Source organism: Topomyia yanbarensis, chromosome 3 (assembly GCF_030247195.1).
Source record: "Topomyia yanbarensis strain Yona2022 chromosome 3, ASM3024719v1, whole genome shotgun sequence".
Taxonomy (NCBI): domain Eukaryota; kingdom Metazoa; phylum Arthropoda; class Insecta; order Diptera; family Culicidae; genus Topomyia; species Topomyia yanbarensis.
Window position 1 is genome coordinate 139,172,398 of NC_080672.1, and position 18,287 is coordinate 139,190,684.

Here is an 18,287-nt window from a genome sequence, read left to right on the forward strand (position 1 = left end):
TTGTCCATTAGGTATCAGAAAGTTTACCGTGATCTTACACTGAATTTATCTGCTAGAGCTATACCAATACGTACTAGGCTTAGATGAGTTCGAAAAAGTCGATGATAAAAGCACAATTTGTTTCAGTATGAACGCAGTTGATGCACTAAAGAACCCGGGAAAAACTCCAATGAGGCTCTTCTGCCCATTAAAGCATAAGAGTCTCTGAATCACCTTTGATTCATAATGTCAAAATAAAACTAGCCGGTTTGTTTGCAAAATATCTACAAAAATATCAAAACATAGTTGTCTCATCCATATGGCTCATAATCGCAAGTCAGCCCCATGTTCGATGGGATTCCCTATCTACATGGAATAACATGCGATTGTAGGCAGCATAAGGCTCAATGAAAAAGTAAATTTTGAACAGCGTTTATCTCGGTTTGCTGTCTTTCACTATGGGATTCTTGCTTTAATGAGCAACTGATGTTTATGACATTTTAAGACAATGAGTCTAGTTGAACTTGTTTTCATATCGTCGAAATAGTTTTGGAAACTTTTGCGGTACGGTTAGTGACCCGTAGTAACATCCCATCGAAAAAAAATGTAACGTCATGCTCGATTGGATAAGTCTTTCCTACGTACATGTAACAAAATTATCACTATGTAAGATTCCTTGATTTTGACCCGATGTATAGCTTAGCTAACAGGTTACCGTGCGACAAATAAATTACAATTACAATTGGCTCTGGCATATAACTTGTGAAATTGGATGGCAGCACCGTGTTTATTAGTAAAATCTGAAACTGCACATGCAGGACATAACAAATCTTTAAATTCTACCAGTAAGCAATTACTAGGATTAAGTTTTTTAAAGCAAGAGAACCAATGCAAAAGCTATTATTATAGTGCTAAGCAAACATATTCCGCTAATCCACCCGTGAAACTACAAACAGTGTTTAAAGAATGCTCAATAGAGCCTATTTGAGAAAAATAGTAGTGAAGTATTTTAACGTTAAATATGCGCTTCTTGAAGGCCGGCGATGAAGAGGGGTGGTATAAGGGTAAGGGGAGGGGCGGTGCAACAGCCATTATACCTGTTATTTAAGACGTGGTTTAAGAAAAAAGTTCAGTCAGCACCGAAGAACCGATGTGACTTTAAATGTGGAATATGTCCAAAAGCCGGAAGTGTCGATAGTGGACAATATATTTTCAAAGAATGTCTGATTGGTCATCAGTGATAACTATCAATTATATTATACAAGCAGAAGTGTTATGTGGTATATGGGTGGATGAAGAGAGTGAGTCGGTGATCTAATCAGGATGACTCAGGATCAGGAAATTGAATGAAATTATAAAAGGTTATTAGTGAAACAATTCTAAAATAAAAACATTTTATTGGATATTTAAAAATTCAGACTATCCATCCGATCATAATGTCGCTAGAAAATGCAAGCTGTTTTGGCCCTACAGAATGAGTACACGCATAACCAGGAAAGCTTTATCCACTCATATTCAGTTAACTACTAACCGACTCTAAGCAGTCATCACACGGAAATATAAACAAACCCCACATGCGACGCCCAGCAATCAATCAGTTGAAAACCTCTATCGCCTCCGATGACACCACGGTAGTACGGATTCCCTAGATACAACCAAACCACATAGGTCATCATCCACCGAGGCACCCGATTTAACGAGAAACGATGACAGTTGTACGAAGACAAGCGACAAGCAGTATCATTTATGTGATTGCATTATCACCGACGGAAATTATTATAACAATAGTGGAACGCCATATAATACAGCACTGAATGAACCTAAATAATTTACCTAGTTATCGTCCGGTTGGACAACATACAGTGCTGGCGTTCTACATGTTCTTTCCAATCAGCCCAATTATAATAGAAAATGTAACCGATTTCAGGAATCACTTGGTGACATGAATCTCAAAGCATTCTTGTCCTCTGATGGTTGTTTGCCAAATGGACCGCAACAGGCTGGACGTGTGAAGTTATAGTCCGGAGCAGTTTATGGAATAATGGAAATTAGATGAATCTGTCGTCATAGAGGGGCTGTTAAATCTCATCGGAAGACACTGTAAAAGAAAGGTGATCGATTGGAAACGCAGTCATTGTAATACTTGAAAATACTTGAGCTACCACGAATATCCTTCTGAACGGATGGTGCTTCCTCCCGAAACATTGTAGCATTGGTCTGCATCTCGTAATTATTCTCCATCGCGTTTTTGACGTTATCCAGAAACGACCGTCCAGACGAATAACACTGCAAATAAACGGAAATCCTTCTATCGCAGTAAAAGTGAATAATTTTTAATAGCAACTTACCGCCGCGCACTGGATGATAAGCAACCGGTAAGCGAATACTGTCGAGATCATTCCCGTTCGGTTCTACAACACGATTATTCCCGATTTGTTTAATCGCTGCTGTAGAGTAAGAAATGTGAAAATAGACAAAACACAAAGCAGAATCAGCGCCGCCATGATGAGAAAAAACGTCAAAGAACATTCACTCAGAAATAAAAGTATGCATTGTTAGCATACTTTCTATTCCCGTCTCTTTTTTCTGCAGTGATCTTTATGCATTTTCTAGCATATACTTCTAGTAAGCTATCAGTATGAGTGGATAGACCGAATATGTCCAATGCATAAAATTTACAGCAGAAGAAACGAGAGGTAGATAGAAAAATATGCTATCGATGCATAAATAAATTTTTGCGTGTTAGTGAAGTGTTTTTTACTTGATTGACGCAAATAATCGATTAATCTCTAAAATAATCGAAAAATCAATAATCGATTATAAGCTATTGGTATAATCGCGTAAATCGATTAGCTGATATCAATTAATTCTCGATAAACATATGATTACGGCGTAAAATCCAACTGTCGAAATTTACTATGTATGAAAATTCCGGACAAACGGTCATTCGCCAATCGATAGTGAATGAAAGAGAAAAGTTTTCTCTTGCATTAAGTGCTGTGAACTGGGTTCGGCCAGTGATGGTTTGTGTGGAATTTAATTTAAAGAGATTTGTGACAGTTGGCTTTTGGGCTTTAATCATATGTTTGTCGAGAATTGGCAATTCATGAAAGGCATGTGCTATCGCTAAATATGAAATTCACAGGACAAAAATGCAAGTGCCTCAAAATATGAAAATATTACGAATCTTTTCTTAAATCCGCTTTGCGACTAGCCGTGCGTCAAATTACGCGGCCATTCAATTTGCATCAGTGCGAGTGTGCAAACGATTTAACGTTTGATTCGCTTGATTCACTCGCGAGTGCTTTTTATATAGCGAGAACTGGACGAAACGCTAGATTATTTCGAGACAGACAATAGACCCAGCGACAAACTATTCTACGCAGCCCCCTGTCAAGGACGACGTCCCTGTGCAGCCAGCATCACTGCCATACAAACCAAAACATTAACTTTGAATCGATTGATTAAAGCTGTAATTAGTTACTAAACGTAGTTTTTCTGAATAATACGGTGTTAAATCATCCCACAAGGTGCAAAACGTTGTGTGGAATGCTTGAATGTCGTGTATAGTACCGAACATAATTCTTTGTTTGGGGCTTTATAGCTATAACGCCCCATATATGTAGGTCGCTGTCAAACTCCATATAATGGTATAGGGATGCCAGAGGGCTGATTCTACCTAAGCGAATATTGATCCTAATCGATTATCTTGGTCGATTAATCGAATCAATCAATCAAGCTCCTAAAAATTACTCGATTAACGCATATTCGATTATTTCTAGACTAGAAATGAATTTTACATGAGATTTCGACGTTCAGATGCGAATCACGACTGAAAAACGTTACTATACGTCAAATCCATTCCGGAACCGGTTCGAATTCCTGAAATGAATCAGTATAGTGTTTGGCTCCAAGAAAACAACCGGTTCCGACTCAATCGGTTGATGCATTTGAGCCGGAATTGTTTGACTGAGTACACGCAGAATTTATTTATGCATCGATAGCATACTGTTCTATCTGCCTCTCGTTACTTCTGCTGTAAATTTCATGCATTGGATTCTAGTCCAAATGCAATAATCGATTCCGACTCAATCGGTTGGTCCATTTGAGTGAGCTGTAATCAATTCAGAATCTATTTTAGATTCCAAATCGGTTCAGGAATAGCTTAAAGATAGAATCGGAAAGATCGAGTTAAACAACGATTTTTGAAGTAAACGGATCCATTTTGAAAGAATCGCATCCCCCAAAAAAATCCTCCCGATGTTTACATAAACTAAATCGGTGGTGATTGTAGTATCTCCTTAGAAAATTCTTACTTCGAAAATAATTACTTTCCTTGACATGTTCATTTTACCACTCCTACTAAGTAATGATAATATACCTGAAATTGCATGGGAATTCCGTCGTTACTCGCCTTACCTGATAAAAGAGATTATAGGTCGCATGTCGCTGCTAACACTGAAAATTTATCATCTCACTCTCACATATGTTAGGTCCATTAGTTTGACACCTATTACCCCGGGTATACACCTGTCAAAGTAATGGAATTCAATATGCTAGAGCGAGACCCCATGTTTCAGTCCGTGAATGCATGGAGACAGTAGCGCTTTGCTCCCTCTAGTAGTTATAATCTCTTTTTACCTGATGGATTGGAATAAGATCGATTTTTTGGAATATAAAGATCGATTTTGAAAACATCGCATCGATATCGCCCATTCCTAGAGACAAATCCTTCTGGCGGTGACGACTTTCCAAATGTGCATTCTGCGTAGACTTCATTTTGTGAACCGTCAGCTCGCTTTATTGAAGCGCTTTTTATTTAAATAATTAAATTTGTTTTACGCCACGCAGCGGAATTAAATACAGTGTTCAGTGTCGGTGGTGTTGAAGAAAATTGTCGGTGTTGTTAAAGATAACTATCGGTAAGTATTTTTAAAACATTTTTAAATATTTTCCGAAGCAGAGGTAAAAATGATGGCGTTTTCGTTTTTTTCTCGGTGCTACACCGGTGTGGCGCAAAAAAGAGATAGACTGATTACACCCAAGTTTGAATGAGTGTAGCACCGACTACACCAGTGTAGTGCACAGTCAAAAACGAAAATGCCATTAGGATAACGGCACACTTGATTTTTTGCAATTTATAGTAGCACACATAAATCTTGAGCGTTTTTTCAAAAAGACATATCTGCAATGAGTGACTCTTTGTTTACTTTCTCTTTCAATTTGTACGGCGTCACAATAGCATTTTTCACTTATTTTGCAGTACAGATCGAAAGACGGTGGCTTTGACTAGCATATTATGCAAAGAATTGAGGGATAAATGTTAAAGCGACCGAATTATTAACAGAAGAGAAAAAATTTTAGGGGAATTTGTTGCGTTTATGTGATTTTATATAAAATGTATATAAAGATAATATTGAACCTCAATTGTTACACGTGATTGGTTATTTTTGATATTTTCGTGTTTTCATTTAAGTTTGTATGATATTTTGGCTCAGTGGCGGGTTTATAAACGCGACATTACAATAGCTACACGCAGAGATGTATGTTCAATATAAATATGTATCGAATTCAATATATAAAACTATTGGCTGGGAGACAAATTTGGTTATTAAACTCAATAGCATTTATTTAAATAACATTTAGCGTTGTTTTTTTTAAATTGAAAATGTTTTTATTAAAATGAAGTTTTTTTTTGGACAAAATATTTTCTAACGTAAGTTTGTCAGTTGAAGCTGGAATAGGTAATAAATGCTTGATTTTTTTCCTTTAGTAGTGATTGACAATCATGCAAGGGATTCGACGAAATTCAGCACGTAACACAACCGGCAGAATCCATTGTAAAAGCACTCCAGAATCCATTGCAAGCACAGGCGTTTATCGTATAAATTGTCTGCTTATTGATTGAAAAAACTTGAAAAAAAAACGACATTTTCCAGGCACAGTGGCCGGGAGGGAGGTTGTCCCTTAATTTATTTTCTCCACTTTTTACTGACCACACAAAAATTCGGCCGGTAACAATTCAACATAACAATTTAGTAGGTTTGAAACTCGGTGCTATTTTTATACTGTTGGTATTTTTTAGAAGCAGCATAATTTTTTATTTTGACAGTTTGGAGAGATATCGGTGGAAAATTTTCCCTGATCAAATTCTGGCACAAATCCCGTGACCCATTTTCCGAACTGTAAACTAGCCTTAAGAGCCGATTTACTAGCATTCTACATTCTCTGCTGTTAGAATTCATTCACTTAGAAGTGACATACACTTCGTAGTAAAGCTACCAGGTTTATATTGGGCTAACCAAGAAATTCGGTTTAGGGAGCACATTGTAGATATAGCTTCAAAAATAAATTTCATGAGGCATACAAGAAATGTCTGCTGGCGCTATTGAAATATTTCAAAGATTCTCAGTCATTCATGGTGAATTACAAGTAGGGTGATGTGCCTATTATGGCAGTAGAGCCTATTGTGACCCTATTTCGTACCCCTTGGTTTCGACCCAAGCATATGAGATAATGACACTATCGATTTGGCTAAAACAGGTGAGAAAAAATAAGATATAGTTATATTCTTTATTTGTTGTGCACATATGTATTTAGAACTATCCTCTAAATCCAACTTTTAATTAAAACAAAATCACCTTATTGAAATATCTACTAATCCGCCGCACTCACGTAGAGAACCGAAACTGGATGCAACGGCGCTTAGCAAAATAAACACTTACGAGCCAGCATTTACCGGCCCATATCTCGTTATTCCGGCACAAATATACTAAACATTGCATTGATACATACCTTTATTTTAGCTGGAGAATCTTTTTACGATAATTTCACTTTAAAATCACTCGTCAAACACTAGAATAGACCTAGTGTTATAATAGGATAAAACTAAATACGGGGGTTCCTATTATTGGCATGTTTTGCTGATACACTACCACAATCAAAACCAACTTTTTGCATCCATCATACAGAAAAGAATCACCAGTGCGGCCAAACCAAAACATGAACTTGTAAATATAATGTAATGCGATTTCAGGTATAAGTAATCAATTATTTCAAGTTATTCAACTAATTGTTGATTGCAGATATTTTATTTTCATCTGCACATACAATTCGGATCGAGAGAAAGCAATGTGTAATATGAAACTTGTCATTCCAGTAACAATTACCGTCGCATGGTTATTTCCTGCGTGCGCAATTCTGGGCGCTCTTCTACTAACAGCTGATGAGTTTCATTGATGTGCGTGATGTTTACGTTTGTTTTGATCGGCTGAAAAAAGCAGAATGATTCGTTTTACAAATCACACGTTGGCGTCCATGATCTGGATATCTAGTTAGAATCGACGCAAATGGAATATGAGGCATTGCGTTTCAACTAGATTGTTTTTCGATGAGGTGGAAATTGGCACACCCATGAGGCGATAATTGAATCGTTGAGGTGGAAATAGATGCACAGAATGGAACATTTATTTTCATTTATGCTGAAAATTGAGGCAATTCTGCTAAATAAGCATTATATAGATGTTTAAGAAACAGTACACTGATACTTTATTCTGAGAAAGGTTATAGATAATATGGCTTCTTTTAAAGTTGTTCAACAAATAGTGCGACCCTCTCCCTAATGGTGCCAAAATAGGCTCATCACCCTATACACAACTATCTAAACAGCGTGTCGTTCTTACCCCAACCAAAGGGTGTCGATTTTACCCCAGCAGCGAATTTTTTTCGAAAGCATTAAAAACCGTCATGTGGCTCAAAATCGTGGGGTATCAGTTTACCCACAGTGTCGGTTTTACCATAATTTACCTACGGGTGGACCTGCCAAGCACAACTGGACTTTATTATATACTACACTATTCCATAGATTATGGACTACCTACATTATGTTGCACTGTTCTGTATATATTAGGTAAAAATGTATGCTTTTCCTTTTCTATTTGCAGTATAAAGTCTGAAATTATAATATAGGTCATTCAGTACGCATTTTACTGTGAAACCAATAACTAGCTACGAAGTGCATAATTTTGTTTGTGATATCGATAGAGAATAGTCTAATATAACCTATATCATGTTTTTCGTCTGCTTTTTATGCAAAAAATCCTTTGTTTCTATACCAACTCTTATGAAACATTTATTGGACAAGAACGGTCAACATAGACTGTATAGTTACCAAGAATTTGTTTGTTTTCAGCCACGTGGGTCCGGGACTTGTGAAAAAGAATTCAATACATCTTCTGTGTTTATAAAGCATCTTAAATCACATGAGACTAAAAACATTTGCTCGAATAGTGTTTTACAGTCCCAAAGTTGTGATGAAATTCGACCGCCATTTTCTGATAGTTCATGTGTTTTAAATCAAGTGCAAAAAGAATGTACCACTGTCAGTGCAAGAGTGATACCGAATACAATTTCAGCTGAAATTGATGATTGTGATTTTGATGACCCATCTAACGAGATCGAGGCAAGCGAAGACAGCAAAAATTTAATTAATTTGACCAGACTCAATGAAATTGGCTTGAGATTCACCGCGAAATTAAGTGGGCAGCCTCGTTACAATCGCGAAATGGTTTTTAGTATCCAACATGATATAATCCAAACATTATTACCGGGAATTATAAATTATCTAAACGATCAGCTTGGACCAATGATACAAGAGAATTGTTCTTCAAATGCCAAGTGTGTTATAGATGGCATATCAAGAATATTTGAAGGCTTTGAAACTGACAAAAAGCTTATAGCAATTTTAAAATCTTTGGGTGTGTATCAGGAACCCGTGAAAATTCCCATTGAAAATGAGCTGGTCACTGTTATTGACCAGCCACAGCCAGAATCAAAAATAGAAACTTTATATAATATTTATGTCCCTTTAGGTATCACTTTGAAAATGTTTTGTGAAAATGGGGAAAACTATTCTTTAATGAAAGAAAACGAAAAAAAAGTTATGGATTGTTCCGACGAATATTCTCATTACGTAAAATGTAAGTTTTGGCAAAACAAAATGGAGAGATATTCAAATAAGAATTGTATTCCATATTTCTTATACTTCGATGAGTTTGAAATCACAAACCCGTTAGGGGGTAATTCAGGTAAACAAGTTGTTGGTGGTTTTTACATCACACTTCCATTGCTACCAAGACATCTCGTTGGACGTATCAACAACATTTTTTTAACCATGCTATCCTATCCCAAAGAATTAAGTGGTTACAGTAATTGCAAAGTTTTGAAAAGAATGGTTGATGAAATTATTGAATTAGAGTCAGCACCTCTTACAATTAATACTGCCAAAGGCGTAGAGCAGGTGTATTTTCTATTGGGTGGAATTTTGGGAGATAACAAAGGTTTAAATGAGCTTTTGGATTATGTGTCTTCATTTCGTGCTAATTTCGTGTGCCGCATATGTCGAATTTCCACAAATGATTTAAGAACAGAAACATCAGAAAGACTAGACTTAATACGAAACTCAGAAAATCATGCAAACGATGTCGCTACAAATGATCCTTCTATGACGGGTGTGAAAAAGGATTCTGTGTTTAATCGAATTCCTTTCTTTAACGTCACACAAAATAAAATCACTGATTTTATGCATGACATATACGAAGGATTTGCTCATGATGTCTTAAGCCATGCTTTGAAATATTTTATAAAAAACAAGTTCTTCACAATACATATTCTCAATGACCGATTGAGAAAGTTTGACTATGATATAAATGATCTGCGTGATTTTGGAAATAGAGATATAACTGATAAACATCTCGCCACCAATCGATTTAAAATGACAGCAGCGCAAATGATGAAATTTGTTCATAATATTCCATTGGCAATTGGTGATTTGGTGCCGCCCAGAAATAAAGTTTGGACTTTTTTGATAATGTTCAACAAACTTTGTAATCTATTGCATAAAAATAGTTTCAGTGCAAACGATTTGCTCATACTCAATGAAAATATCAAAATCGTTTTGACCGATTACCAAAATGTTTTTGGTTTCCCACTCCATTTGAAACCGAAAGCTCATTTTCTCACTCATTACCCTTCGACAATCAAATATTTCGGTCCGGTGCGTGGATATTGGACAATGAGACTTGAAGCATTCCATCATCATCTAAAGGTATTTGCTTTAAGTACTTCGTCGAGAAGAAATATTTGTCTAACAATAGCTATTAAAAATCAGCTGGTCGTGGCACATCATTTGTTGGCTAATATAAGAAATAGGAAAGATGTCTTCCAAACTGGTAGTAGGTCATTCGTCAGCACCAATGAAATTTCCAGCTGGGACATTGAATTATCGCTTAATACTATTGTGACATTCAATTTCGTTTTATTATCTGATCTAAAAATTACAAACGGTATGGTTATAACCATGAAAAATACTACTTCGTATAATTTTTTCCAAATATTCCATATTATAGAAGTAGAGTCAGAAATAGTTTTTCTTTGCAAAGAATTTATTTCTCCGACATACAATGCTCACTATGATGGGTATGAATTAAACGAGTTACATGCTTACCAGGTTATTAAAGCTGTGGACATCATGTTGCCACCAAACAAAGTTCATTTTCTCCCAACTGGTATGAAAATCCTCAGAGTGAAAAATTAGAAATATCCTTACCCTAGATGGCATTATGACTCGGAAAAGGAAAGATTTTCATGTTTGTCGCATTCGCTTTTACTATGGCAGGCGGGGACTTCGAAAGAATACACACCGCTGACCTCTACCGCTTCGCTAACTGTAGAAAAAAAACCCATCAAGAATATTACGCCTGACGCTGAGTGCGTAACGAAATATTATGGTTGGTTCTTGAGCATGTCTCCGGTCTATACTAAGATCATTTCATATGTAGACTTGTAATCCTCTTAGATAATTTAGTGATTAAAAATAACTTCATTTGAATATTGCACTGTTTTCTTATCAGCATTTTTGCCTAACGGATAGAAAATACACCTAAATTGCAACATTTGTTGAAATAACCCATATCGTACTAACTTTATCCTATTTTTTTATTATAGTTTAGATCATCAGCGAATTACAGTGTGTACAATGGATGCAGTCTTCGAGGATTTTATATCTGAAGAAATCGCCTTGGATGAAGACTGTACAGAGCAATCACTAGTGGACACTCTTCTTCAAAACAATGGATTAGAATGTTTAATCCCCAGTGTGCACGAGCAAGAACTGGATGATGTGGATTTGTTCGTTCGACTAACGGAGAGAGAGATGGAGATTTTAACTGCTGGATATACATTGGGTGTGAAAGTTCGTCTACGATTGTGCATTGAGGCGGTGAGTTCAAATATTCGGTTAATTTATGCGACATACACCCTTATTATTGTTTGGGATAAATACGAGATTCGTTCGAAAGCGGTTCGAACGAATAGTTAACCCATTCGACTATGCTCTCGTAAACGAACAGTCCAACCACTTTCATTCGAATCTTGCATTTGTTGTAAACAAGAATAAGAAGTGGCATAGTTTCTTAAGAAAACTTTTAACTTCAAATAAAATCATGAAAAAACATTAGTTCTTTTATTGCCTGGTGGAAAATCTCGACCTTATATTTTTACATACTGAGCATCCGATTCTTAGAGTACATGCAAATTATAATTAGCTAGTTTAGCTAGGCACTTTAACTCTGTGGTCATTCGTACCTGAGCAAATTATAGCGCTTTTGTATTAATGTTATATATTGTAATCTATTTGCATATCAGCATATTTGCATTAGCATCTATTGTTTGTCAAATCAGTTTTTATTTGAGTTATGACGTTACACAAATATTAAGAAAACGCAAAATTGGGTTTTACAATGGTAATTCAAAAGTTATCTACGGGTTCGGATATTTTTAACACAAGCATCTCTTGAACGATGTCTCTCATGATTCGTTCTTAGCACATAAGCAATATTTTATATGCAATTAAATAACTTACGATTATAACTGAAGGAACAAGCATCACGAGGGATCGCGCAGTTGGCCACGAAGGAGGAAAGAGGCAAACGAAATTCGTCCAAACGATCTATTGACACAGTATTGATTCCCGACGCTTCCAAATTGGTAACAAAAATAATTACCTAGCTACACAATACAATTTCGTTCTGCGTCTGGTATAGTGTGATTGTTCTTTGTGTATGGTGTTAATTCTTAAATTTATGTTGTGTTTGTATTATACGATCGAATCGCATATATAACTAATTCTACTAGAGAAAATAGAGAGAATTGCGAATTGAAGTATGTGTTAATAATGATTTTCATGCTATTGGTTTACTGAACTCAAAAGAGATAAAGTTCATTCCCGATCATTTATCTCACAAGCAAGATGAGTTGAACTACCTTTAGGCAACATGATAATCGTTAGTATGCAATCTACGAATAGCACCGTGCTTCGCAACGCAACGCAAGAATTGCGAATTGAAGTATGTGGGTTTGGATTATTCTTTACTTAAAATCTTGGTTTTTGGCTCTATTCAGATATTCAGCATGATGCATATAATTCTGGCATTTTCCTATGCATATTCTTTGGGAGTATTTAATGAAGTCTTCAGTCTAGCCTTGTCTAGATGCTGAAATGTCTCCAGTGTAATATGCATTCTCGTTTAAGTTGAAAGTCAACATGTTTACTTTAGACTATCGTTCTGTCTCCTATTCTATGTTGTATATAGGATTACAGCTAATTTTCACAATATTCGAATAGAACAGGAGAACTCGAATATCGCTAGTAAACCAATTTGATTTTCTACTGCAACAAGAATAAGATAAACTTGCGATGCATGTTATTCGTTGTATTAAAAAAAGTTATATAATATATTGTTTCGTACACTTATCACTTCTATCAGAAACTAGATGAACTGCTTCAAACGCTACAAGGAAAGCTTGTACTAAAATATTATAGTATAAACAACGAATTGGACAGGTTCCACCGTGGTAAACTACTGAAACTGGTTATGGAAAATTTACTCTGCGAAATGAGTATTACGGACATAACCGCGGCGTGGTACACTATTATTCATAAGGAAATTACCAAAATATTTCCTATGGAGGCTGGTGTAAGTATCACCCATAATGGATAAGGTCCAAACACAATGGATTTAATAAATAGTGCGTTGCGACGAGCTACGTGAATCATGGTCGACGTGACAAACATTGCGGTAGTTGTAAATGTATGAAATCCGCATCCATTGTGTTTGAACATTAAGAGCGACTAAATGGAATTTGTGTGTGTTTCAATTTCAAAAAAAAAACATTGTAGCACTTCAAGGTTTATTCAGGCAAACTAGCCATGATAAAGTACAATTTGAACAAAAGGCTCAAAACTGGACCGCCAAAATCCAACAAAAAAACGCCCGCTGTTGTGCTAGCAGGAGAAACAACAGGTACCAACTATTTTTGAGCTTAATACTACCCATGATCGCATAGTTGTCCCGTTTTCTATGGGATTTCCTATCTTTATGGGACTGATGTGCGATCATGGGCAGAATAGTTTAGTAAAATTTATTAACATACCCCTTTTTAAACAGAGCAGAATATGATAGCAGCCAAAGAATGGTTACGATATGGACGCGAACCCTGGGAAGAGGTCATCCACCAATGGAAAGCAAGCTATATTCTGCGGCGTAAAGAGTTTACTTCATTGGATGGAGCTGACGTTTGCAGTCTGTGGGCTGAGGATAGTTGGCCAATTTTAGCGCAGCCTACAGGACCAGAGCTGGTGAGATTTTCAAAGTTTCGTACTGATAACTGACATAAAAACCAACCTTTCCTTCTAGATGGAGTACGATTTTCAACAGACCTTCGCCTGCCAAAATACCCTCTTCCAAAAATGGCCAATGTTCATTGAAAAAATTTATAAATTGGCAAAAAAACAACTCAAAAGTGCGCGACATGTTCAGATGATTGAAGAATATGGTGCAAAAAAGAATGAGGTACTATTTGCGCATTTGATGTGCGGAATGCTCAACCCTGGATTGGTGAAACAAAATTTCAAGCCATCGTTTCAGGATGTTGAGAAGGGTTTTGTACTACTTGTGCAGGTAACGTGTGAGAGTGTTGGTTCGTATATGTGTTTTTATTGTACTCGTTTGATTAGGGACCATTCATAAATTACGTAACTCAAAAATTGCCCAAAATTGACTCCCCCCCTCCCCATGTAACAAATTGTCATAAATTTCTCTACCCCCTTCCCCTATTACGTAATAAATTCTTCAAAAAAACTTTTTTCTTCTGTGAAAATTTGTTACGTAACGTTCTAGTTTACTTCCCCTCTCCCACATGTCACAACGTGTCAAACTTTGTCTTACCCCCTTCCCTCCCCCTTAAACCGTTACGTAATACGAATAGTACCTTAACGAATTGTGTCAGCCTCTCTTGAGTAATACAAATCCCTTCGTCCTTTGAGTGGCTGTCTGTGTGTGTTTCTCCGTGTGTATGTTTGTATGTGGCTGCGTTTTTTTATTGTATTTTGCTCGTCTTACTGCTTTTGTATGTCTTCCTGTATGTGTTTGTATGTAGTGTGTGTTTTGTGTGTTTGGTCGTAAGTGTTGGTCCGCATTTGTTGCCCCATGATTCCTATTTACGAGTTTTTATGTTGGTATACGATAGGGTTTGCGTTTTATTTGATGTGTGTGCTTCTGCTTTTGTGGTGTATATAAGCATAGGTCACATAATAATTGTTTTAACAAAAATATTTCAGAGCGAGAATGACGTCATCAATGCCATAAACAAACACCGTGAGCATATGGCGGAGAAGGGCGTACGATTGCAACCACGCGTAGTTGCAGTTTGCAACGACGCCGTTTCCCATTTCTATACGTACATCGACGCAGGTAACATGCAAAAAGCAAACAGCATGGTACACGCAATCGATATTATATTCAAAACATGTATGCTGATAGATGCTTCGTATCCACCCGAAGCACGTTCCGTATGGACGTTCGTGCAGACATTTTTCTACGGAATAACAACAATTTATGATCGACGTTTTCAGTGCGTTGATGCATTGTGTGCAGAATTGACAGAACAAACGAATTAAAGTTCGTTCGAATAAGTTTCGTTTTCGAAACAAGTATACTATTAAGCTAAATGTAAGTGATTACGATTTTTTTAAAACTTAACCAAAATATAGTCAACAAATATTCAACGTTTTTCGATTTAGTTTTTTGTTGAGAAATATTCCCCTGCCCCCCCCCCCCCCTCCTCCACCACAAACACACCCGTGCGCGAACGTATATATGCGTTCACGCACGGGTGTGTGCGTATCACAGCCATAAATAATTATAATGAATAATACAATTTTAGTTGAATCAACTAAAGCCGCTTTGAATTTTAATTCAGAAGATTTTTTAATCAGCAGTGGTTTTAGTAGATCCAGCTAAATTTATTAATTACACAATTGAAACAACTAAATTTATTTTGAATTTTAATCAAGAACCTTTTTTGTTTCAACAATGAGTTTAGTTCATCTAGTTAAATCTGTCATTCATATAGTTGAAGCAGCTAAAACTATTTCAAATTTCAATGCGCAAGTTTTTTGAATTTGAAATTATTTAGTTGCTCCAGCTATTTTTTTTAATTTGACTGTTGAAACAACTAAAGTTATTTTGAATTTTAATCAACAAGCTTTTTGATTCAACAATGATTTTAGTTGATCTACCTAAATGTATAATTTACATAGTTGAAACAACGAAAGCTACTTTGAATTTCAATTCATAACCTGTTTCAATTAACAATGAGTTTAGTTGATACAACTAAATGTATGCATTGAAATTGAGAAGCTTGAGTGCTGACTGACTGACAGCATCATTTTTTGACTAGAAAATTAGTTATTTCTGCCAACGTTTTTTTTGATGCTAAAACAAAAATGACAGTTTAGAAAAATCAACAATCGTTTAGCTGTACCAAATTTTAACTAGTCGATTTCAGATCCACAGCTAATAATTTAGCTGCTATGCGATCGCGAGCGTTTCCGTGTAGCTGCTTCCCACATAGCAATTGAGGTTTTATAGTAGTGTTATGGCCACTCATAAAATTTAGATTGCACTTGTAGCGTTCTATAAAGCTTCAATTGTTACTTGGGTTTCTAAGCCCGTAGTAAGTAGTCGCCTCTATATGACCCCATAGTTACCTTTGCAAGCAGTGAGGCCGCATACGAGGGTTGACGCGATCCTTCGCGAGGTTATGCGTTCAGAGCCGGATCGGTACGGTTATTGATTCCCTATAAGCAGAAACTGAAAAAAGTTCAAAGGGACAGGACGGGAAAATTTAAAAATCGAATTCGTCATTTTGAAGCCAAAGATATTTAGAACGTATGAAGCGTCGAAATTTGATGTAAACTCGAAAACAAAACTTTTGTCAAAATTGGACTTAGTTAATTTGGCACATTTTTGCCTTTCGCATATAGAAAGGTCATGCCATCACTCTGAAAATCGTCAATCAAATTTGTTAGATTAAAAATTTTAGAAAAAAATTAGTAGGGGTGTACCTTCATCCTGATTCACCTAGCAAGCATAGCAAATTAATCTGGGGTGTAGTTCAATTGTGAGTTATTCGTCAACCTCACCCCCCCCCCCCCCTGCATACCAAAATAAGTTAGCAGGAAGACAACATTATAAAAATACTGATTAAATTTATTGAATATTATATTTTGTGTTTCAAGTTTTTCAGCGTCATCACGTAGCTCATCAAGTTCGTGGCTGGCGAGCCATTGCATTTACTAAGAAAGTAATAGACATTTCCACAATTATATTGAACATAACCAGCCATTGAATCATACTTGGGAGCAATGAGAAAGGCACAATTGCACCACTAAGTGGGTTAAAAGAGTTTTTCTTTTAGAAAAAATGTGATTTAGTTAGCAACTAGAATAATGATTGTTTTCTTAGATTTCTATTACTTCTAATTAATTCTTCATTAAAATAATGGTGTTCCTGAAAAGGACCGTTGATGTTCGCTTTGGCAAATGATTCGCTGGATTCGATTCTCGTTTGATGCTGCTCACTTCTGCTCTCTATTTCCGGATTGAACTGTTGTCCATGGGTGCGATACTCACATGATTGGTGTAGCTGTAGCGTTATAAACCGTTTATGGTTTCTTTCTGCATCGTATAATGAAAATATTAAATTGCTGGATCAATTAAAGAAAGATGGCGTTTGGTCACGGGTTTCTTACAATAATATTGTATTGCGTCTACCACCTGCGTTTCGAAGGTCTTCATCTTCTTCAGGGCAAAAAACACTAACAATATTATCTTTGTCAAGTTTGTTTGAACATTTGGGCGGAAGACGCAACGCACTGATCTACCTCAGACGGTACCCGCACACATCACTCATTGCTCAGTCTGCTAGTGATGTGTAGAGTGGTCAAATTTGAAATTATTTTTCGAGTTAGTTAAAAAATATGGGTGGGTAATGTCTGCGACATAACCAGAGTGTCGTGACTACACTTTGGGGCTTTAATTCAAATCTAATGCTATTGAACGCAATCACGTTTGAATGGGAAATTTTCAAATGATTCGTTATGATAATTATGGTCAAGAAATTAAAAATTAATATTTCCATCGTCAACTATTATTCTTCCTTTTTAATCTGCAACATTCTTTGAAAATATTGTTGAAATTTTATTGATGAAAAGCTGAAAATGCGTTTGACAGCACTGCCCACTAAATGGATGGTGGGTGAAAGACGCGTATTCGTTTAGGTTATGCTAGTATTAGTAACAGAAAGGAATAAAAAGGAACGAAAACGTGCAAGAGCTTGATAGTAGTGCGGATTCGCGCTGCTATACTAAATATTGGTCGATCGGTTCTCTCATCATTCGTTGTACACCAGAATAGCAGAAATTTTCGCGTCATAGCCCGTACCAAACAGACCACCCGTAAGCAGTCAGCAACGAAAACCATCCGCGAAAGTATCTCAACCCCTGGTGGCGTTGAGGAGCCAAATTCTACGGAAAAGGAATTGTCACCCTGTGAGAAATTCGCCGCTATCGAAAATGAACGGAAGTTTCCTCCCACGATAAAACAAACCAATGGTCCTTTTCAGGCCCGAATTAACTATATTGCAAGAATTTTTAATTGAAACTTCGTAACACTTCGGTTGTCAGACATTACATGCTCGTCTTTTGACATTAAAAACGTCTTACTCCACTATCTGGTGCTGGGTGTCATTCTAAATTTTGAAAATCTCGTATGTAACGAAACTATGTAAGGTTTGTACGGTTATAACTTCGCAATTAGTTGATGGATTTCAATAATTTATACACCAATCGATTCAGAAACACCTAACTTGAATATAGTTGCTAATAAGTTTGACGTACTATATAAGTAT

At 36.4% G+C, this 18,287-nt stretch overlaps 2 protein-coding genes and 2 long non-coding RNA genes across 7 annotated transcripts in view; 2 read left to right on the forward strand and 2 right to left on the reverse strand.

Moving 5' to 3' along the window:
• LOC131692721 (EH domain-binding protein 1) overlaps positions 1-18,287 on the reverse strand; it is a 67,590-nt gene that overhangs the window by 33,893 nt on the left and 15,410 nt on the right. The gene's annotated exons all lie outside the window — the stretch shown is intronic.
• Positions 672-2,522, reverse strand: LOC131692726 (uncharacterized). The gene is made up of 3 exons (XR_009306046.1): positions 2,328-2,522; positions 2,142-2,265; positions 672-2,077 (listed from the first exon to the last, which is right to left on the reverse strand). It is a non-coding gene; the product is annotated as an uncharacterized LOC131692726 (long non-coding RNA).
• LOC131692725 (uncharacterized) lies at positions 4,028-11,491 on the forward strand. Its single transcript, XR_009306045.1, has 2 exons — positions 4,028-4,901; positions 10,984-11,491. It is a non-coding gene; the product is annotated as an uncharacterized LOC131692725 (long non-coding RNA).
• Positions 12,735-15,036, forward strand: LOC131692723 (uncharacterized). The gene is made up of 5 exons (XM_058979948.1): positions 12,735-13,013; positions 13,217-13,340; positions 13,485-13,675; positions 13,734-13,997; positions 14,657-15,036. The coding sequence occupies exons 1-5, from the start codon at positions 12,912-12,914 to the stop codon at positions 14,993-14,995; spliced, it is 1,020 nt and encodes a 339-aa protein (XP_058835931.1). The 5' UTR covers positions 12,735-12,911; the 3' UTR covers positions 14,996-15,036.

Bases quoted from the DNA above. Each gene is read 5' to 3' on its own strand.
- LOC131692723 (XM_058979948.1), top strand. From the start codon at position 12,912: ATGGAAAATTTACTCTGCGAAATGAGTATTACGGACATAACCGCGGCG. The intron at 13,014-13,216 runs GTAAGTATCACC...AAAACATTGTAG, and splicing joins TATTTCCTATGGAGGCTGGT to CACTTCAAGGTTTATTCAGG. The intron at 13,676-13,733 runs GTGAGATTTTCA...CTTTCCTTCTAG, and splicing joins AGCCTACAGGACCAGAGCTG to ATGGAGTACGATTTTCAACA.